Source organism: Delphinapterus leucas, chromosome 1 (assembly GCF_059928025.1).
Source record: "Delphinapterus leucas isolate spDelLeu-1000000601 "Yukka" chromosome 1, BTC_Dleu_Yukka2, whole genome shotgun sequence".
In the NCBI taxonomy this organism is placed as follows: Eukaryota; Metazoa; Chordata; class Mammalia; order Artiodactyla; family Monodontidae; genus Delphinapterus; species Delphinapterus leucas.
Genome location: NC_143129.1, coordinates 88,721,209 through 88,738,610, shown reverse-complemented (window position 1 = coordinate 88,738,610; position 17,402 = coordinate 88,721,209). Strand labels below are relative to the sequence as shown.

Below are 17,402 nucleotides of genomic sequence, written 5' to 3'. Positions count from 1 at the left end.
ATAACATCCAAATCTTGATAGCCCCTTCTCTTCTTAGCTCTAGGTGAAGAAATGGGTTCAGAAGACCTGCCTCTGCTGTTTCACACTAAAGCAGTCTAACTGTCCCAGGGGAATTTTACTAAGAGTTTATGAGCTAAGAGGTAAACTGAAAAAACTGAATTATGTTAAAAACTCTTCAAAGGATAAATTATTGGCTTCAAAACATGCCGGACCTTGCTGAGATCCTGAATGAAGTTAACTGAAAATTCCAAGGACCATGTGAAATACACAGTGTACTGACAAAGTTTGTCAATTTAAAAGCAAAAATTTAACCTTAAAAAGGAGGTTAAAATGGCTCACTAGTAATTTTATTATTTAAATCTTAAGAAAAAGTGTAAGACCAGTAGAGCGATAATTGCATATTCCTAAGGAAATGCTTCATTATTATTTTGAAATATATAATATGAAAGAGCCGGGCTTCCCTGGTGGCGCAGTGGTTGAGAGTCCGCCTGCCGATGCAGGGGACACGGGCTCATGCCCTGGTCCAGGAAGATCCCACATGCCGCAGAGCGGCTGGGCCCGTGAGCCATGGCCGCTGAGCCTGCGCGTCCAGAGCCTGTGCTCCACAACGGGAGAGGCCACAACACTGAGAGGCCCGCATACCGCAAAAAAACAAAAAAACAAAAAAACACCTTGATCAGGAACTGTATGTTGCTATTTCAAGCATAAAACCTAATATCAAAAGCTATATTCTTAGAAACAAGCACAAGATTTTCATTCAAAATCTAAAAATATTTTACTTGGTAGTTTTCTACAATGTAATATTTGATATCTTTCCTATTATTTTGTATATTATTATATTAAGAAGGTAATTTTTTTTTTTTTTTGCTAAGCCCAAGTAAATCTCTTCCAGTTTACCACTATGTGTCTTACAAACATGGTCACATTTCATGTGTGCCATGACCCGACAAAGCTGTAAAGTCTTGAAAGTGCAGCCCAGTGGTTCAGTGTATGAGCATTAAAGTCAGATGTCTGGGGTGTAAACCTTGGCTCTACCATTTATTTGGTAGCTGTGTGATACTGGGTGAGTTCACTCAACCTTTCCGTTCCTTCATTTCCTCATCATTAAAATGCTGATACTGATGGTAACTGCCTTACAGGCTAGTTGTGAGAATGAAACTAAGGCGTCTACAGAAAGCTCCTTGCATGGGCCCTGGCATAGGATATATGTTAGTTAAATGGACCTATTATTGTTATTCATTTAGGGTGGGGGAAGGTATAAACTGGAAGATGTGTTTTGTTTTGTTTTTTTGCCACACCGTGCGGCCTGTGGGATCTTAGTTCCCCCACCAGGGATCGAATCCTGGCCCTCGGCAGTGAGAGCGCAGAGTTCTAATCACTGAACCACCAGGGAATTCCCTGGAAGATGTGTTTCTTATCCCAATCTTGGCCTCGTCTCCCTCCCCATATGCTATCCTGAGCTTAATGGAGGAAGAGAGAGAAACAGAAGGATGGAAATGGATAGAAAAAATTGAGGGGGTCGGGGAAGGCAGAAAAAGATTAAGGGAAATAGAAGGAAGTGAAATAAAGAGGAGAAAGTAGAGAAGGGGTCAGGAGAAGCACCCCAGAGTAGTCAGCATCTATATAGGAATGTGAAAATTGAAATAAAGTCACCTAAAGAACTTGGTTGAAACTCCCTGGCTAGGCTCCTTCCCGCAAACACACCCTTAAGGAGGGTGAATAGAGGCTTTTATGTAGTAAATGAGAAGACAGTTGGGTCATGAGAGAGAGAAAATAGGTGGGTTGTTGATGAGACGACTAAGGATGCCAGTTGGCCGATGGGGTACAGAAACGGCTTTACAAATAATTTCAAAATATTTTGAAGTTTCTAGAAATAGTCATGAGCAGCCCTTATTTGCACCTCCCACACGTACGAATGCTACCAGATTCTCTTTCATAGTTATGCCCACTCTTTCTAACACTGTCCCTCTCTCCAAGGCTCAGACACCAGAAAAAGCCTTAAGTCATATAGGGCCCTTGTTGCCAAAGCAGTTTAAAAAAGTGTCCTCAAGTAGTTGGCCTTCCTGGTTCCTTCTCTTCCTGACTCTTCCTGACTCCCACTCGCTACGCCGATCACCCCTGTGTGGGTTGTGGTGATGTCTGATATGTTCCTCTGCCCACCCCAAAGCTGGCCACAAAGCTTTCAAAGGGAGTGTACCAAAGGGCGTGGCTGTGCCGTTGCAGGCAGCCTTGGTGGTCAAGGGGGGTTGGCCAGCAGTCTTCCACATTGTGCTGTAGCTCCCAAGCCCATCCCTACCCAGATTTTCCTCTAATGCTGTCCAAGTAACTGAGAAGCTCTCCAACTGCTGACCACAGGAGCTGCCGATGTCAGAGAGACAGCCCACTCTCTGCCCCATCTGGGGAGAGAATCCCACGGGTTGGTGGGCAGGTGGAAAAGGTGGAGGAAGGGCTTTTCTCTCTTCTGTCAAATACTCGGCCCCCTTCAAGGTCAGCAAACAAGACCCAACCTTAATGTTCTTTCAGCTCCCCTGCCTGTTTTGCATAATTTCTGCTCATTTGTCCCATTCCATAGGGTGCAAGGAAGATTCTCCCTCTATTCTACCTAGCACGTGATGTGCTAATGGCTCATCTTCTTTCTGGATAAGCTAACACACCTTGTTGGGAAAAGAGCCTTTAGAGTGACAGGCTGGGGCTGACAGACAACTTACACTCTGAGTCCTCACTCTTGAAAAAGCCTATGAGTTTGATATGGTCCTCAATGCGCTCAAAGGCTTGGACTTCCAGTTTGCTGTTGATGATCTCCACGGGGTCTTCAATGAGCTGGAATACCACACACATGACACAAAAGCTGTTCAAATAAGAGAACTTTTCCCTCCCCGGAGGGGAAATCAGAAACATGTATAGAGGGCTTTGGAGGGAAGTTGTGGACTAGGTCCTGGTGCTTCAATGGCCACCCCACCTTCCCCCGTGAGCACAGTTCTTTTCTTAGAGGAACTGACCTTACCTCAAGGGGTAGGCTGATCGGTCTGGGGGCAACTCCATTTCTCTTGCCGGTTATTGATTCAGGAATGGCATGTGACCCAATTCTGGCCAATGAATCTCCAGGGTAGATAAGCCTGAAGGCCTGGGGAAAGTTCTACTTTCCTTTTAAGAGAGCAATGGGAGGCTGGATTTTTCCCCCACTCAGTGGATATGAATGAGGAAATGTGATATATCAGCTCCTGCTTCTGGCTATCTTATAACCAACTTGAGAATAGTCAGCCTGAGGACAAAGCCAACACGCCGAAAAGAGCATTATCTGTGATTTACAGAGAAAAATGGAGCTACAGCCCTGACTGATCAAGCCTAAAATCTGCCCTCGCCCTGGTCTTCCATTTGTGTGGGTCAATGACGCTGCTTATTCTTTAAGGTACTTGCATCTAAAAGCCCCCTCCTGGTTGACAGAGCCAGAGCAGGGCCATTGGGCCCACAGTTATCCTGTTGCCTCCCTCAGCTTTTTTGAGGGCTTATAAGGTATGGGTTAGCGAGAGGGCCAAGCAGAGCCTATGCGCACTTTTTTGTAGGAAGTAACCTCCAACTTACTTCCGACCCTCTGTCTGGGTTTCTGAGGCAGTGGGGAAAAGGCAATAGGCCACTGTATTCCAGCTGGTAGATAAGGAATCACCATTATGGATGTTCTTTATCTGCACAGGCACCTGTGTTCAAAAGAACTTGACTTCACAGCTGTTACTGAAAGCGTGAGTTTATCTATGGAAGAATATTTTTATAAAGTTTGTTGCTCTGTTTGCCTGAGCACGTGGACCCCAGGGTGTTGGACGTCCATGGCTGAGAGGGAGTGTGATATTGGGTGTCTCATTAGCCCTGCCTCTTTTCATCCTGCCTGAGGGGTCACTCAGCCGACTGTTAGCCCTCTCCCTACCCCATCTTCCAGGTACTATCCAACTCTCTCTCCTACACTTTTCTTCAGAAGCCCTGGAACAAAGCCAAGGGGATTCTGGGGATGTTTGTGTATAATTGCTAAGAGAATTAACATCTTACTACTACACAGTCCCGATTTGTGACCCTCTGGTCGCTAATAAAATAGTTTCTGAGGTGATTGAAGGGCCAGCTTCCCAGTAGACATATTGCCGTGATATAGGCATGATTTAGTTTTTTGTGAAGCTTGAGATATCTTTCTTAGACCAGGTCAGGTTATTCACCTTCTCTGTTCTTACTTTGGGCTTTTACTTCCCCCTGTATTTGAACAGTGCCATGCAGGGCCACTGTGCATAAATGCTTACGTCCAAGAGAAACTCCACCAAGACATCAGCTGCAAACTCGCCATCGAACTCAATTGTGCGATCACCCTTAAGAACATACAGACTTCCTTCTTCATCAAAACCTAAAAAAAAACCAAAGAGTTCCCCAAATAAAGTCATTCCGATGTAGGAAGAGCCATCCTATTGGCCACGGTCTGGCTCAGGGTACCTGGGTGACATGGGGTCAGGCTCAGTGGAACTAGAATGAACCCTAGGATCAGTTCCCTTGCAGCCACACCTCTGAAGGGCTCCCAGAGTGGAAACTCAAAATGAACTAGTCAAGAACCAAAAATCTAATCTCCACTCCACCACTGCTTCAATTTTCTAAAAGTATTGCTGACCCCATTCTCCTTATCAAAAAGTTTTCATGCCCAATGCCTACCTGGCTTTTTAGCCTGACATTCAAGCCCTTCCACAACCTAGTGCCTGCCCTATCCTTTACATCCTCCCTTGGGTGGACCCGTGCTCCCTTGAGAACTGCGCTCCTCATCCCTGTGCAACTCCCTTGGCTTTTTGCCTAAGAGCTGCTGTGAAAGGGGACATGAAGGAAAAATCACAGCGCATGATTCTCTGCACAGATGTTCTCCTTGGGCCTAGAGTGACCTTCACCACCACCACCACCCCCTTGCCCATCTCGGTCAACTCCTTTGGGTCTCAGCTTACGACCCATTTTTCCAGAGAAGGCCGCTCCAATCTCCCTTGCCATTATGGATCTGCTCTCAGCTCCATTTAGAGGTATTCACTATAACAGCGAGCCCTCTATAAGGGTAGGGCTGCTGTCCTCTTGGGATCCCAGTGCCTTGAATGGAGTCTGGACACACTGGGCTCCCCATAAATGTTTGCAGCCAGAATGAACAGCTTGCTTTTCTATTGTAGCTGAATTCTGCGCATCTTTTCCCAGTCTGCTGATAACGCTGCAAGGGCAGGTTCTGCATCTTCTTTCCTACCCTCCACCACTCTCAGCGTAATGCTGTGTACTTTCACAGATGCTTTTTGCTGGAGAACTGCATTTCCCCCCAGGAATGCTAAATAGCCGAGGCTGGCCTTAAGTCCAACGGCGCGGCATCCTTAATTCCTTAGATTAATTGTTTTCAAACTCTCGGATTAGCTGAAGGATGCCTTCTCCAGATGAACTCTTCTGCAGAACCTCTAGGAAAGGGAGGCTGCCCACCGTGTCCCAGGGCACTTCTGAAGAACCCGTGGCACACCATGGAGCACCGTTTGTAAATCTAAAGGAGCGATGGGCCAGGTATCCCTGAAGCAGGCAGTGACTGATCACAAAGGGTGCCATGGGGAACCTCAGCCAGTGTCCTGCTGTTAGATTTTTCTCTGAGTGAAACCAGTTAGGAGGTTGTTGCACCAGTCCAGAGACCAAACTCAGGCACATGGAAATGGGGATGGAGATCAAGGAGCAGCTTCACAAAATACAACTGTCCTGTAAACTCCGAGGATCGAATAGTCAGAAAGAACCCGCCCCATTTCATTTAGAGGTTCATTTAGACATTTAAACCCCCATCACATCCTCCATGGGGAGGATATCCACCAGTCCATTCTTATGACTATTTACCCAGCTTGTCCTCCCTAAATTTTTAGATTTCTGGAACACCAGCTTTTTCCTCTAACTAAATTTACTGGAAATTCTCCCAAATTCAACTTCTCATTAAAACACTGGGAAGGGAGGGCTTCCCTGGTGGCGCTAGTGGTTGAGAGTCCGCCTGCCGATGCAGGGGACACGGGCTCGTGCCCCGGTCCGGGAAGATCCCACATGCCGCAGAGCGGCTGGGTCCGTGAGCCATGGCCGCTGAGCCTGCGCGTCCGCAGCCTGTGCTCCGCAATGGGAGAAGCCACAACAGTGAGAGGCCCGCGTACCGAAAAAAAAAAAAAAAAAAAAAAACAGTGGGAAGGGAGAAGACTAGGGTATCAAGAGGCGCTGGACAGCTCATCAACTTGCTTTTGACTAGAGAAAGAGTTGAACATGCTTTGTTCCCCTGCTCAAGGGAAAAAATCTTCTTAATTTATCTCCAGGAAAAGAGATATCCCAGGCATTCTTAATAATTCATTATTATTTTATAGTCATGAGTTCTTCCTTGTAGCTAACCCTAAATATTGTTTCTTTTTTTTAAAATATTGTTTCTTACAATTTAAATCTTTCTTTAAAAAAGCTATTCTTGAAAATAAAATAGAAAACAGTTGTTTGAAATTCTCTAAGATAATGCACTTTCGTGTGCCTGAAGGTATTTACTGAACCACCACTAATCTTTTTTATCCTGTGCTTACTACTCCAAATCCAATTAACCTTTCTTCAAAGATCCTGTTTTATAACTTCCTGCTCTCTTTTAATAGCCATCCTTCACTGGTCATGCAGAAAAAGTGAAATGGGCAGTACACATCTGGGGGTGTTTCAACCCAGCGGAGTAACCTATATTCTCTCTCCTTGGGATTAGAGGTGTAAGAATCTTAAAGCGCTCTTGCACTTAACCATGACATATTGACACAAGAGATTACAACTTGCACTGTGCAGTCGCTTGCTTAACCATACCTCATCTAAATCCTCCCTTTCATCCTTGGTGACAATGCCCAGCTGGGCTTTGGACTTAAATTTAGAAACCACTGGGACCCTAGAGTCACTACTATTAATGACATTCTTTGTTGGCTGCTTCAGCCAAGAGGTCAGGAAATGATAGGTGTTGGAAAAAGAGATTTGATCTCCCTCAAAGAGATCACCATGTCAGTGAAATAGAGAGGTTAGGCTTTTTTAAAAAATTGACGTATAGTTGATTTACAATGTTGTGTTAGTTTCATATGTACAGCAAAGTGATTCAGTTATACATGCATATATATTTGGTTTTTTTAGATTCTTTTCCCATATAGGTTATTACAGAATATTGAGAATAGTTCCCTGTGCTATACAGTAGGTCCTTGTTGTTTATCTATTTTATTTATAGTAGTGTGTATATGTTACTTCCAAATTCCTATTTTATACTTCCCACCCGCCATCGAGAAGCTAGCCTTTTAACATGATCTAGAAGCTGGAAATAAAGGTTTGAATCTTTTTTTTTTTTTTTGCGGTACGCGGGCCTCTCACTGCTGTGGCCTCTCCCGTTGCGGAGCACAGGCTCCGGACGCGCAGGCTCAGCAGCCGTGGCTCGCGGGCCCAGCCGCTCCGCGGCATGTGGGATCTTCCCGGACCGGGGCACGAACCCGTGTCCCCTGCATCGGCAGGCGGACTCTCAACCACTGCACCACCAGGGAAGCCCAAGGTTTGAATCTTTAGTGTCCATTTCTCCAGGAAGAAACCCTCTTCCTTGTACTGATACAAAGATATATTAGATGACTGATGTGAAATTATTTAATTCGGACCTGTATTTACTTTTGTGAGACTCTTCCCCAAGCCAAGACTAAGGTATGCAGGATCATTTTAAATTTATTCAAAAATAGTCTAGTTATCATGCAAGAAAAAATGACCGTACTTTTTATTTTTGCAAGACACATTTGTTTCTTCATGATGTATCTCAAAGAAAATCACACTTACCCAGTTTCTTGGCAAGCTTGGCTTCTTTCTTGGCATCCACCATCACAAAGCCTATATCTTTATGTTCCAGGACTTGGGCCACAAGCTGAAGGGAGAGACAAGTAGGAGAGTAAGTGAATCAAGATCAGAAAGACTGTAGAAAATACCACGGGATACTATTTTGATATGTTGACAAGAGGATTTTCCTCCATACTTCCTGTTACTCTGTGACCAGTTCAAGCAGCAATGTAGGGGTTCTATGCTTATGCCCTCAGAAGAAGGATGATTCAGTAGAATTCTGAGAAGGAAGGAGAGAAAAGTGTAAGGACCAGATCTAAGATATAAGACTTGGAAGACCTTGTCGCACACCCTTCTCTGCCCTCAGGGTAGATAAAATTTGAATTGGGAGACCGCAGGATCAGAAAGGAAGCAAAAAGTACTAGATACCCACAGATACCTAACATGGGGCCTGGAGCCCATCGCAGCTACCAAATGAACCTTGGGTTCGGTGGGGTCTCAAAAGATGCCAGATAGGCTGAGGGACCTTAGGACAAAGGAAACCTGTGACCCCAGTACCCAAGATAATCCTCAAGTCCCTCCACCCCGTGGGCTTGAGGAGTAAGAACGCCCATTGAGTGTATCTGGTAAAAAGACCAGAGGCAGCCTCTGAAGTTTTCCTGCTTCCAGTTGAGAGGAAGAACTATCAGAGTACCTGGGTGGAAGTATAGCCCCGAAGGTGAAGAGGATACAACAGTGTCAGGTGGACAGATGGCTGTAAACTACTCTGGGTGGACACCAGCCTAGATGATGACACCAAGCACAAGACTGGCATCGTGTTAAGCTCCCTGAAACTTAGAGATAAGGAAGTAGGGAGACCCTCAGTTGCCTGAGATCTAATTCCTGCCATCTGGCTGAATGGAAGCTTAAAATAGAATAGAGTGGAGAAGCTACCAAAAAGATCATGTAATACTAATATTACATTTCTTTATTTACAATTTAAAAAAAATAATTGTAGATTAACATGCAGTTGTAAGAAATAATACAGAGAGATCCCTCGTACATTTTACCCAGTTTGCTCCAAAGTAACGTCTTGGAAAACTATAATACAATATCAAAACTGGATATTGGCATTTATATAGTAAAGATGCAGAACATAACCAAGAGGATCCCTCATGTTGTCCTTTTATAGTCACATCCACTTGCTTCCACCTTCATCCCTTGCCTAACCCTTGGCAACCACACCTTCATCTCTTCCCTCACCTTTGGCAACCAGTAATCTGTTCCCCATTTCTTTTCAAGAATGTTATATAAGTTGAATCATATAATATGTAACCTTTTGGGTTGGTCTTTTTTTACTCATCATATTGCTCTGGAGATTCATCCAGATTCTTGTGTATATTAATAGATCATTCTCTTGTATTACTGAGCAGTATTTCCGTGGTACGGAGGTACCACAGTTTCTTCAATTATTCACCCATTGGAGGACATCTGGGCTGTTTCAAGTTTTTGGCTATTATGAATAAAGCTGCTGTAAACATTCATGTACAGTTTTTTGTGTGAAGGTTAGTATTAATTTCTTTACGATAAATACTCAGGAGAGAAATTGCTGGGTTGGATCATAATCGCGTGGTTTTTAAAGAAACTGCTGATTGTTTTCCTGAGTGGCTGTACCACTTTACATTCCCAACAGCAATGTAGTGATGAGAGATCCAGTTTTTCTGCATCCTTACCAACATTTGGTGTTGTCGCTGATTTTTATTTTAGCTGTTCTAATAGACGTGTGGTGATGACAGTGAAAGTGCTGAGTCCTAACCACTAGCCTTCCAGGGAACTCCCTAAAATTTTAGAGTTTTAAGTTCCTCTAAGGCACCCCTCAGGCGGTGTTCTCTTCTTTCTTAGATTTTGACTGAGACTAGGAAGGGCTTAGGATGAAAGATATCATCAGTGTTTAGATTATGACTCATCTTGAGCGTCCCTGTAATGCTTAAACAGGTCTTTCTGCGAAGTCACTTGGCTTTAGTCTATTGCATTCAATTTATTAGACAAGGTTATTTTTGAATGAGTTTTCTGGTTTTCAGTGTAAGCCACTCTGTCCTATTTAGTGCTGTCAAAACATTAACTTAAATGCTCCCTTTCTATCATTAAAAATTAATGATGGGGCTTCCCTGGTGGCGCAGTGGTTGAGGGTCTGCCTGCCGATGCAGGGGACGCGGGTTAGTGCCCCGGTCCGGGAGGATCCCGCATGCCGCGGGGCGGCTGGGCCTGTGAGCCATGGCCGTTGAGCCTGCGCGTCCAGAGCCTGTGCTCCGCGGTGGGAGAGGCCACGACAGTGAGAGGCCCGCGTACCGCAAAAAAAAAAAAAAAAATTAATGATGATGAGACCTGATGGCTTTGTGATATTAGTAAGTTTCCCAACTCCTAAAGCATGAGCCTCTAACAGTGGTTCTTAAACCTCTGTGTGCATAAGAATCACCTGGAGCACTGGTTAAAATGGGGCTTCCTGGGCTTCAGCACCGGAAAGTAGAGAATAGAGCTGGGGTGGAGCTCAAGTATCTACATTTTCATAAACCACACTACCAAGCCCCATGATTCTGATGCAGCAGATCCCGTACCACACTCTGGAAAACTGCTATAAATGCTTGTCAGTTCATCCAAAAGTGCTGTGGCATAATATTTTCCAGCTGTGACCCACGGGCCATGCTTAGCCCTGTTGGCCACTTCATCTTAAGTGTAGGAGAGAAATATTAATAATAGTAAGAATATTAGAGATTAACTGAGAATTAAACAGAGAATTTAACTCTGACCTCTTCTAGACATACATCACCACATTTTATTGGTTTCTTAGGTAGATGCCAATGTGTGCCTTTCCTAGGCTTGTAAAGCATGCCCTTCTCATTACCTTATTGGTATTTATATGTGACATTTGAAGATATATGAGTGGAAGGTGCTAGCTCAGGCAAACTCAGTTCTGTTTTTCTGCTTTTCTGTCTAAGCACAGCCAATTATCGTCCTAGGCACGGATGGATAGACAGAGCTGGCAGTCACAGATGGTCCAGGAACCTGTGCTAGCTGACACCTGCCCACCTTCTCCTTGGTACCTTTACACACAATCCCTGCGGCATCCTGTCACTCTCACCTCCCACGGCGATTAGGCCCAAAGCCTGCCCACTTGAGCTCTGTCATCACTTCCATCAGCCCTAGCAAGTACCCTTCTTGGGCCTAGGTCAAGGGTGGCCAGGACTGGCAGCCACCCAAGAGAGAGCAGTGAGATGGATGGGGGAGAAGGGCTGTGGCGAAAGACTGGGAACTTCTGGGCTGACTCCTACCATGACCATTCTCTCCAGGACCAAGAACCCCTGCTGGGCTGATGGGGCTGGCCAGACACTGTCTGCCTCTCCCACTTGGCTTCATCTCCACCTTTGCTCTGGTCCTAGATTTCCAGCTCATAGTTTCCATTCTCCATTCTCTTGCACCACAATCCCACCGGGCTCACTCCAGTTGCTGCCAGCCTGGCCTTGGCTGCAAAGCCCAGCTCCAGACTCATCTTTGAGTCCAGCCTCCTTTTTGTGAATTCCAATAGCCCATTACAGGGACACAGCACTCTGGCTCTTATTTTGCAATCATTAGGATTCTGTATTGTGCATCTTTCCTCCCTAAGGAGAAAAAACCCATTTTGTGCTTCTTTTGTATCTCATATAGTTCCTTAGAGACACTCAACATACTTTGGATGAATGAACGGACTGGCCCAAGTACTTCAAAAGTTTAAGAGGCTTTTGAGTCAAAGGGCGAAGAGGAAATTGTTACCAATTACAGTGATTAAAATTTACAACCATGAGGAGGAGAAAAGATAGAGTCAATATGTTTCCTAAATTCCCAGAAAACTGGAATACTCTTTTCAGATCGGACTCCAGTTTTCTCCTGTTGACTTATAATCTTTCCCCTGCTGGTTTTGTCTGTTTGGTTGGTTGGTTGGTTGGTTGGTTGGTTACTTCTCGGATGGTCTTGCCTCTTGTCCATCCTAGAGAATGGGGTTGTCTCGTCAGTTGGTACATGCAGCCGCTGGGCATTGGTGCAGTGCTCATTCTTTCCAAGAACATTAGGATTTGCTTTGACCATTGCTGATTCTTTTGAGTACAAAAATAACTTTAGATAAAAAAATTTATATTAAATAATATGCATAACTCAGTAGTAAAAATGTGGATATTCATAGTATGTCCTTTCTCTTTTTTAAAAAAAATGTATATATTTTATTTATTTATTATTTTTTGGCTGCATTGGGTCTTCGTTGTTGTGCATGGGCTTTCTCTAGTTGCAGCGAGCAGGGACTACTCTTTGCTGTGGCTCACAGGCTTCTCACTGTGGTGGCTTCTCTTGTTGTGGAGCATGGACTCCAGGCATGTGGGCTTCAGTAGTTGTGGCTCGCGGGCTCTAGAGTGCAGGCTCAGTAGTTGTGGCACCCGGGCTTAGTTGCTCCACGGCATGTGGGATCTTCTGGGACCAGGGCTCGAACCCGTGTCCCCTGCATTGGCAGGCGGATTCTCAACCACTGTGCCACCAGGGAAGCCCCCTATCCTTTCTCTTTTTAAATTTTGCATTGTATAGGTATTTATTGTACCATTGTTACCTCTGTAATGATGTGGTAGAAATAGATCTCAGCTTTAAATGACCCAGGAATCCTAGTGGTTAAGAGTACACAGCTTGGCATCAGAGACCTGGATTCCTGACTTGGTCATAAGTGCTCACTCTTCTGTAAAATATGGACAATACCAATATCTATTTCATAAGGCTGTTTTGAAGATTAAATGAGATAATGTGTAAAGTTCTTGACACAGTTTTTGGCATGCAGTAAGTGCTTAATAAGTGTTATATTTTCTTCTTACTATTCTGACAGCTGGATAGGGTTCTGAACCTTGTACTAATTCAGAAATACCAAAGCCTAACATATTGGGATGGAAAAAGAACAATAATTATTAATTGAGGACCCACCGTGATCAAGGCTCCAAAAAGTGTAAGACACATTCCAGAGTCAAGGACCTTGTGATTTCATTAGGGAGGAAGCTAATGAATAATTAGCTGGTAAGTGTTAAAGAACTAGGACAGAAAATAAGGGCTATGGAGACAGAGCAAGAGAGCTCGTGGGCAGGGAGGTCAAATCATACAGAGCTTCATAAGCTATGATAAGGAGTATAGATTTAATTTCTATGCACTCAAGATGAAATCCAAAATCCCTAACATAGCCAGCAAGGCCCTGCACGGTTTGGCCTGCCTGCCTCTCCAGCCTCATTTGGGGCCACTCTGCCTCTTACTTAACACACTCGTCTTCGGCTGCTCAAAACAGCAAATTCTTTCCTGAATCAGGAGGTCTTTGCACAGGATCACCTCGTTCAGCTCCCATGTCCTAGACCAAGACATGGGCCGCAGCTGCCCACAGGGATGCCTGGTTGTATTCACACAAAGGCACTCAACATGCTCTGCTTCTGTGCGTGCCCTTCTCTCTTCCTAAAAGATCTTTCCCTCCACTCTTTGCCAGCTCCTATTTCTCCTTGAAGTCTGCACATTAACGTCAGTTGCTCAAAAGGCATTTCCTGACTCCCAGTCTGAATTGGGTGCCCTTTCTACACTTGTCCACAGTGCCCTGTGCTTTCCCTTCACAGCCCTTTCTCAGTTTGTAAGTACACATTCACTTATACGATCATTTGTCTATCAACTATCCACGTGTGAGCCTGTAAGCTCCATGTCCCTGTCTGCTTTTCTCCATATACTATCTCCAGCACCCAGTACAGTACCTGAGCAGAGGAGAGCTCAAAAATATTAGTTTATTAAATAAATGAATGGAAGAAAGAGGGGAGACCAGCTAGACCTTGAAAGAGGAGGAGCGTCTGGATAGGCAGAGGAGAGTAGCAAAGACATCCAAGGATGAAAAAGCAGCATAAATAGGTGAAGGTTTGGAGGGGCAGATGCACAGCGTGAGTGGAAGAGAAGAGGCTTCTGTCCTCGAGCAGAGGGCTTCTCAGGGGAGCTGAAAGGCCTAGTGTATTTAAGGCATGTTAGAAAAAGAGCACATAGGACTTGGAATATTAGGACTAGCGGTTCCGATTTGGGAGATGTTTGAGTAGAAGAACAATATGGCTAATTTGAGTTCGGAGAGGGTTGATCTAAGGGCGTAGACCAGACAGATAGAAAGGAGAGTAGAAGCGAAGGTGACCATTTGGGAGACTGAGTGGGAGAAGACTGGTCTCCAGCTAAGGCGGCACATGAAGTAACTTGTGAGGTAATGTTAGAGGTTGAGAATCATTCAGACCTGGTAACTATTTCATGACCTTGGAGAAGCTGCGGGGAACCAAGGAGAGAAGGAGGCAAGATGATTCCAGGGTCTCCAGCCAGGGAACAGAGTGAAGGGCAAACAGATGTCAGGAGGGCATGCCAGAACCACGAGCCAGCTTCTCAGCTTGGATTTAGATGCAATGAGTTCACGGCCATGGAAATCCAGCCAAGAGCTGGAGGTGCCAACCTGGAGCTTGGGGGAGAGCTCCTGAAGGCACTGTGCAAGTGAGGGGTGAAGGAGTGAGGAGAGTGTACGAGAAAACCACAGGGTCCAGGACTGGCCGCCTTGTAGGAGGTGAGAGAAGGAGGCTGTGTGGAGGCCGAGAGGTCTGTGGGAGAAGTAGGAGACCAAGGAACACAGTCTCGTGACTCCAAAGTCATGAGAAGCTTGAGAACGAGCAGGTGGTCAGATCAAGTGTTGCGGGGAGTCACGGAGATGGGACCACTGTGAGGTCTCTCCTTTCAGGATAGTAAGACATGGGTGACCTTTAGCGAGGAGCTGGGACAGAAGCCAAAGCAGTGAGAGTGTGGCCGACGAGTGGGTGGCAAGGACACATTAGAGCAGATGTGGATCACTTGGTCAAAAAGTTTGCCACGAAGGGAAGGGGATACTAACACAGCAGCGCCAGGGGACACGTTCCCTTTGGCCTCAGAGGACAGGACATGCAAGATGCCCTCTCTGTCTATGTGTGTCCCTCCAAGTCCAGTCCCTTTGTGAGACGTCTCAGCCCTAAACCAAGGACGGACAGGAAGAAAGATACATTTGTACCACTTCCCAAGAATGGTCTTCCTGGAGGAGAAAGACTGATTTGTTTCATGGTCAGAGGAAGCTGGCGAGGCATGCGGTAGCAGAGACAAAGGAGTGTTTACTTATTAAAGGGAGCTGAGGCGGGGTTACTTTCTGCAGGGTCAAGAATCTGAAAAAAAAATCAAGGGCTGAGAAATTTGGGGGGAAATGTCACAGATCTTTGCTCCAAGTGAATGTCCCTCAGGCCAGTCATTAAAAATACCCTGGCTGCAACCCTGGTCTTTCCATGTAAGCCAAGAGCCAAACAGCTCTTTTCACCCACTGTCCCTGATACCATCTGGCCACACGTCAAGCAATTCAACTACTGTTTGTGTCCTCCCTTGAAACCGGAGAGCTGACGTTTAGCTCCGGTAATCTGTCACTTTCCACCGCCCTCAGATGAGGCCCGGGCTATGTATAGCTGGGGGGTTGGCACATGATGTGTCCATGCTAGAGGCAGGCAAGGGAATGGAACAGCTATTTTATGAGATTCAAGTGAACATTGGGGCCTCTTGGGGCTGGACTGGGAGGCTTCTAAAAGAGCCTTGAGGGAAAGGGAGGCTGTTGATTGTTTTTATTAGCACTTTGGGGCTATCACCTTGGTCAAGGCCAAGGAAAAGACCCAGAGGTCATTGCTATGTGTTCTTTCCACTCCACCACATTGAGAAGCAGTATAACAGCAACAATAAAAATAGCGCCTCTTGAGTGCTTGCTATATGCCAGATACTGCTCCAGCACCTTACATGAATTATCTTATGGAATCTTCACGAAAGCCACATGAAGTAGAAGTTTGAGATGAGGAAATAGAGGCACAGAGAGGTTAACCAACTTGCCCAGAGCCACACAGCGTTTAAGTGACACAGCTGGGATTCCAACCCTGACACTCTGGCTCCAGGGCCCAAGCTTTCATCCATTACATTACATTCCCTTCATCTGGGCCTCAGAGGGACCTGGGCCTGAATCCTGGCTCTGCCACTTATCAGGTATGAGACTCTGGGCAGGTCACAACTTCCCTGATTTCAATTTTCTAATCTGAAAATGCGAGATCTAATTCTTGCAGGAGTAACATGTATGCAAGTGCTTATGAATGTTTGTTCCCTATAAATTCACTATAGGGCAACCTCATTACCCAAGCCGGTGGTTCTTGAATCTGAGCCCGCGTCAGCATTACCTGGAGGGAAGCCTTGTAAAAACCCAGATTGCTGGGTCCAACCCAGAATTCCTAATTCGGCAGGCCTGGGATGGGACCTACGAGTGTGCATGTCTGACTAGGTCTCAGGAGATGCTCATGCTGCGGGTCCTGGGTCCACACCCTGAGAACCACCGCCTTACAACTGTCTCTAACATATAAACATGATCTCCCTGGGTAGCATTTTGTAATGTCCAAAATGACAGACTGAGGGAGGCTGTTCCTGGAGTCCAGGGGTTCTTTTTTGTTTTCTGTTTTTCATACTAAAAATATTATTGCAATGGGATTTGGGGGGGAAAATGGATTTGACTGACATGGGGGTGAGGCCATGCCCTTTTCCAATTTTTTCTCAGCAGAGTTCTGTTTCCGAGAGCCTGTGAAAATGCAGTCTGGTAGCCCAAATGTCAACACCCCTTGGTAACCCCCTTCCTGGGAAGAGTCCCACACATTATCCACCGCGTTCCTGCAGCCAGAGAGAGACTATCCCTTTTCTAACGAGACTTTCCATAGGTTGGTGCACTTCCTCAAAAAAAAGAAAAAGAAATCAGAGGGAAGGACGGAGGCTGCAGCTGGGAGAGCCCTTCTAAATGTAAAATGATGGCAGACAGGCCTCTTTGCTGCATCTCCCCAATAGCGCACATTAAAAAGCAGAAGAGAAACCTGCTGCTGCTTGGCTGAACTTTACGAAATGTCTGACTAGTGTTTATTTTGATACCATCTGCTAATGACAACAAATGCCACGTATAACTAACCTGAGAGTTAGTTTTCAATGTACTTTCACATACACAATACGTTCGAGAATAGTCCTTTCCTGAGCACCAGACGTGGGCCGTTCACTTTACACACACCCCTCTTTTCTCTTCAGAGGAACCCTGGGACAAGGGGTTGGTGGTCTCTCTTTTACAAAGGAAGGGGCTCAGCCTTGAGCAACTCAGTGACCTGCCAACTGTCTGGACAGTGTAAGGACTCAGACCCACGGGGTCTCCCTCCTAAGTATATGCTTCTTGCATTGCTGGGCCATGGTGCGGGCTGCTGTTTATGGGTTGTATTCACTCTTTCCTTCAGGTTCAAGAAATGCTCTCAGTTCCTTCACAGGGAAGCTGGGTGTGTGCGGCCAGGCTAAGGAATGGCTTGGGGTGCGGAGCCAGGGCAGTGTAAGGTAGAGGCAGGTGAGCGTGTGAAGGAGTATCTGCTGGCCCGCCTCCCTGCCCAGCACACGGCAGATGGTGAGGAGAGCTCTGCCTGGCTTGGGGCACCGGGCAGCAGGCGGGCGCTCCTGGAACAGGCTCTCTG

General features: G+C 45.8%; 1 protein-coding gene across 2 annotated transcripts in view; it reads right to left on the bottom strand.

Annotated features, from left to right (window-relative positions):
• CASQ2 (calsequestrin 2) overlaps positions 1-17,402 on the bottom strand; it is a 61,811-nt gene that overhangs the window by 33,043 nt on the left and 11,366 nt on the right. For both annotated transcript variants that reach the window (XM_022583831.3, XM_089917330.1), the window contains exons 2-4: positions 7,831-7,915; positions 4,281-4,381; positions 2,709-2,820 (exon numbers count right to left, since the gene is read on the bottom strand). In XM_022583831.3, coding sequence (XP_022439539.1) covers positions 2,709-2,820; positions 4,281-4,381; positions 7,831-7,915 — 298 coding nt within the window. The remainder of the gene's footprint in view (positions 1-2,708; positions 2,821-4,280; positions 4,382-7,830; positions 7,916-17,402) is intronic.